Below are 3,009 nucleotides of genomic sequence, written 5' to 3' on the forward strand. Positions count from 1 at the left end.
TCTTTGTAACTCCTTTTTTTTTTCCACAATGTTTTTCACAAATTGAAATTCGAGCAATATCACTTTTATATAGATAGTATATTACTGATACTATTTTTATTAACACTAATTGTAGACTTGCGCAATGCGTGAAAAAATTTGATAATTTGTTTTTTTATTAAGTGAAAAATGACAATAGTATACAAGACTTATAAGTGTTAATCCTAAACTATTCTTAAAATGATATAATTAATATCTAGCAAAATATAGTTGATACTATATATTAGATTTTTTTTTTTTAAATTAAGCTATTTAAATTCGTTATTTAAAAGTATTTTGAATCTTGTAAAAAAAATTTCTCAAGAAAACATAATACATTTTACATTCAATTATTATATAAGGCAAGAGATATTTTGAAAATAATATAATGTGTGGTTGAAATTTGTTTTTCCTTACAAATGGTTCATCTTCTATACGCCTTGAATGACCTAAAGAGGAAGCATATATAATCATATAAATAAATCCATCACTTATATTAGGGAAAAAAAAATCCAATACTTTAAAAATATAAAAGAAAAATGTATTTGAATTATTAAGAACCTACCAATATCACGGTGAGTATGTGACATAGTCGTCAATAAAGCGGCTCCTTTTTCTACACAAATCTCTCCTACCAAACTACCACCACTGAATGTACCAAAATACTATATTGATGTAGCTTGACAAGAGTATGACAACAATAAGCGTTACATTTCAATTTCTTGATATTATATAGATGTCATTCCTAGTTATTGTGAAAAAAGCATTCTTTATTGATATAGTTTTTATTTGAAATGTGAATATCTTCTTTAAAAATATTAAGAGGTGTCAGTTAAGTTGCAAAGTTTTGACTTTTTTATGTAACTTAGTTATATAGAATTTTTCTTTTCATTTTTAAAGTGGGATTCTTCTTTCTTTTGTTGCTGAGTAACTTAGTTAGTGATACAGTTTATTAGATAATACCAGTAAAGAAAAGAAAAAGTATATTACACCATTGCTGATTTTCACTTTCCCTCCACCAGGCCCAATCATGTTGTTTTCTGTTATCACTACAAATAAAAAATCCAGAATATTTTCATCAGGATGGTTTTCCGTATAGGTAGCAAGAAGCTACGCATGAATCTATGCTCGCAGTTCATGACAAAGTGACTCTTGATACGTAAGAGTTTAGTAATTCAATTGGTTTACACATTATTATATCTTTAATAGAGGCATTCAGGGTTTATATCCATAAAATTATCAAATTATTTATATATAAAAAAAAGTGCCGCTTAAATACTGAGTAATTAATGGAGCTATAAATTGAATAATATTTTTATTTTTCATGATAAAAGATGAAAATTTTCGGATTAGCGTGTAATGAAATTTGAGGGTTGTGGCATTAATTAAGCTGATATATGGATGATTGAGACTTGATTATAAGTAAAATTTCAACATGAGCACCGTAATACAAAGAGTAGCCATATGAGGGACGAACTACGTACACTAGTCAACAAAAGTTGTCCCTTGGTAGTAATTGGCTTACAAATTACAATATAAAAAGAAAGGAAATAAACCAAAAAGAAAAAAGAAAAAGAAGAACATATATATCTTTAAAAATTAAACTTAGGCACATAACCAAAGAGTATCACTTGCATTGCACATTCTGGATTTTTTTCATTCGAAGATTAACTTCCAAAGTGCAATCCATTAGAGCAGATTTCTTCTTCTTGATAACCTTCATCAGGTGTATTTTTCCATCCAGCTTTGAGTTGCTAGTCAGTGGCAAAATACCCCCACCCAGATCACTTGTTAACTTAGAATTGGTAGTCAAATTGCTTGAACTCAGGGTCACAGAACCACCAACCTTTTTGGTTGATCGAGCCCTGGCTCGTGCCTGGCCAAGTTTGGCCTCACCAACACTAATACCGTCATAGGAAAATATAACAATACCATTTTCATATTTAAAGTGACCAAAATTGGTGTTCTTTATTGTGAATTGAGTATCCATTTCCAAGTTGAATGCAGCATTTGTGAAATTAAAAGTACTAGCAAATGAGGCATCACGTACCCGGAACTTAGGACTTTTGAAACGCATCACAAATAGTGCAAAGACCACTATAATTATGGTTTGGAACACAGCAAAAGCAACAACATATGCTACGCACTTCATACGCTTCTTTTTACGTAGCTCTGCGGATCCTTTGTATGATTCCTCGTCACTTCGGGCATGGCCATTGGTTGGTACTAGCGGATAGGGTGATTGCTCATTCTCTGTCATTTTTTTATGTTCTTCACAAAGGTGTTGACACTCTTTTCAGTTCTAGTTTCTCAAATGGGTTTGATGGTGAAAATTGTGGGGGGTGAGATGAAGAATATATAGATATATGCTTTGATTTTAATATGATATAAGGCACAAGTTGTGAGAAGAATAAAAATAAAAAATTGTACCATTTGAATATGTGTCAAACAAGGCCAATTAATGTCTCTACTCTTTCTTTTTCTTATACCAAAACGTGTAGCGTCCGGCGGCTTTAAATTTTGACTTCATGGGCTTTTTTTAATTGTGGAAAATGATATTTGATATATTTTCAAAGATATTTATGAACGCTGAAAGTGAATTAGTACAGAACGTTCTACGCGGATGAGGTCTAAAGAAAATCTTAGTCAATACAGAAATTGACAGCCCTGTTGGCAATTGCATATATTGCCTTCTACTTTGTTTTGACCAGAACCTATTTCAAGAGGTAAATTACACAACCATTTAAGAAAAAAAAGAAGAAAAGTTGGGTGTATTCCCACCCCAACCACTAAATATATTCTATACAAAACGAAATATTTTGTACATGTTTTTGCTTGGAGTTGTTATTCACTCATTCTTAGAATAATCATTTTTGGGTAAAAGAGTATAGGAAAGAAGAGTAGTGTTTATTTCACACACGCTATTACATACAAAGTACACACACTCACGCACTAGTAATTATCCTAAGAAGAATACGCTAGTAGCCCTAA

At 31.1% G+C, this 3,009-nt stretch overlaps 1 protein-coding gene across 1 annotated transcript; it reads right to left on the reverse strand.

The window, feature by feature from the left end:
• Positions 1-1,403: 1,403 nt before the first annotated feature.
• On the reverse strand, positions 1,404-2,422 carry LOC126699868 (late embryogenesis abundant protein At1g64065-like). Its single transcript, XM_050397838.1, has one exon. The coding sequence runs from the start codon at positions 2,276-2,278 to the stop codon at positions 1,646-1,648; it is 633 nt and encodes a 210-aa protein (XP_050253795.1). The 5' UTR covers positions 2,279-2,422; the 3' UTR covers positions 1,404-1,645.
• Between the last annotated feature and the right edge of the window lie 587 nt (positions 2,423-3,009).

Source organism: Quercus robur, chromosome 9 (assembly GCF_932294415.1).
Source record: "Quercus robur chromosome 9, dhQueRobu3.1, whole genome shotgun sequence".
Lineage (NCBI taxonomy): Eukaryota > Viridiplantae > Streptophyta > Magnoliopsida > Fagales > Fagaceae > Quercus > Quercus robur.

Bases quoted from the DNA above. Each gene is read 5' to 3' on its own strand.
- LOC126699868 (XM_050397838.1), bottom strand. From the start codon at position 2,278: ATGACAGAGAATGAGCAATCACCCTATCCGCTAGTACCAACCAATGGC.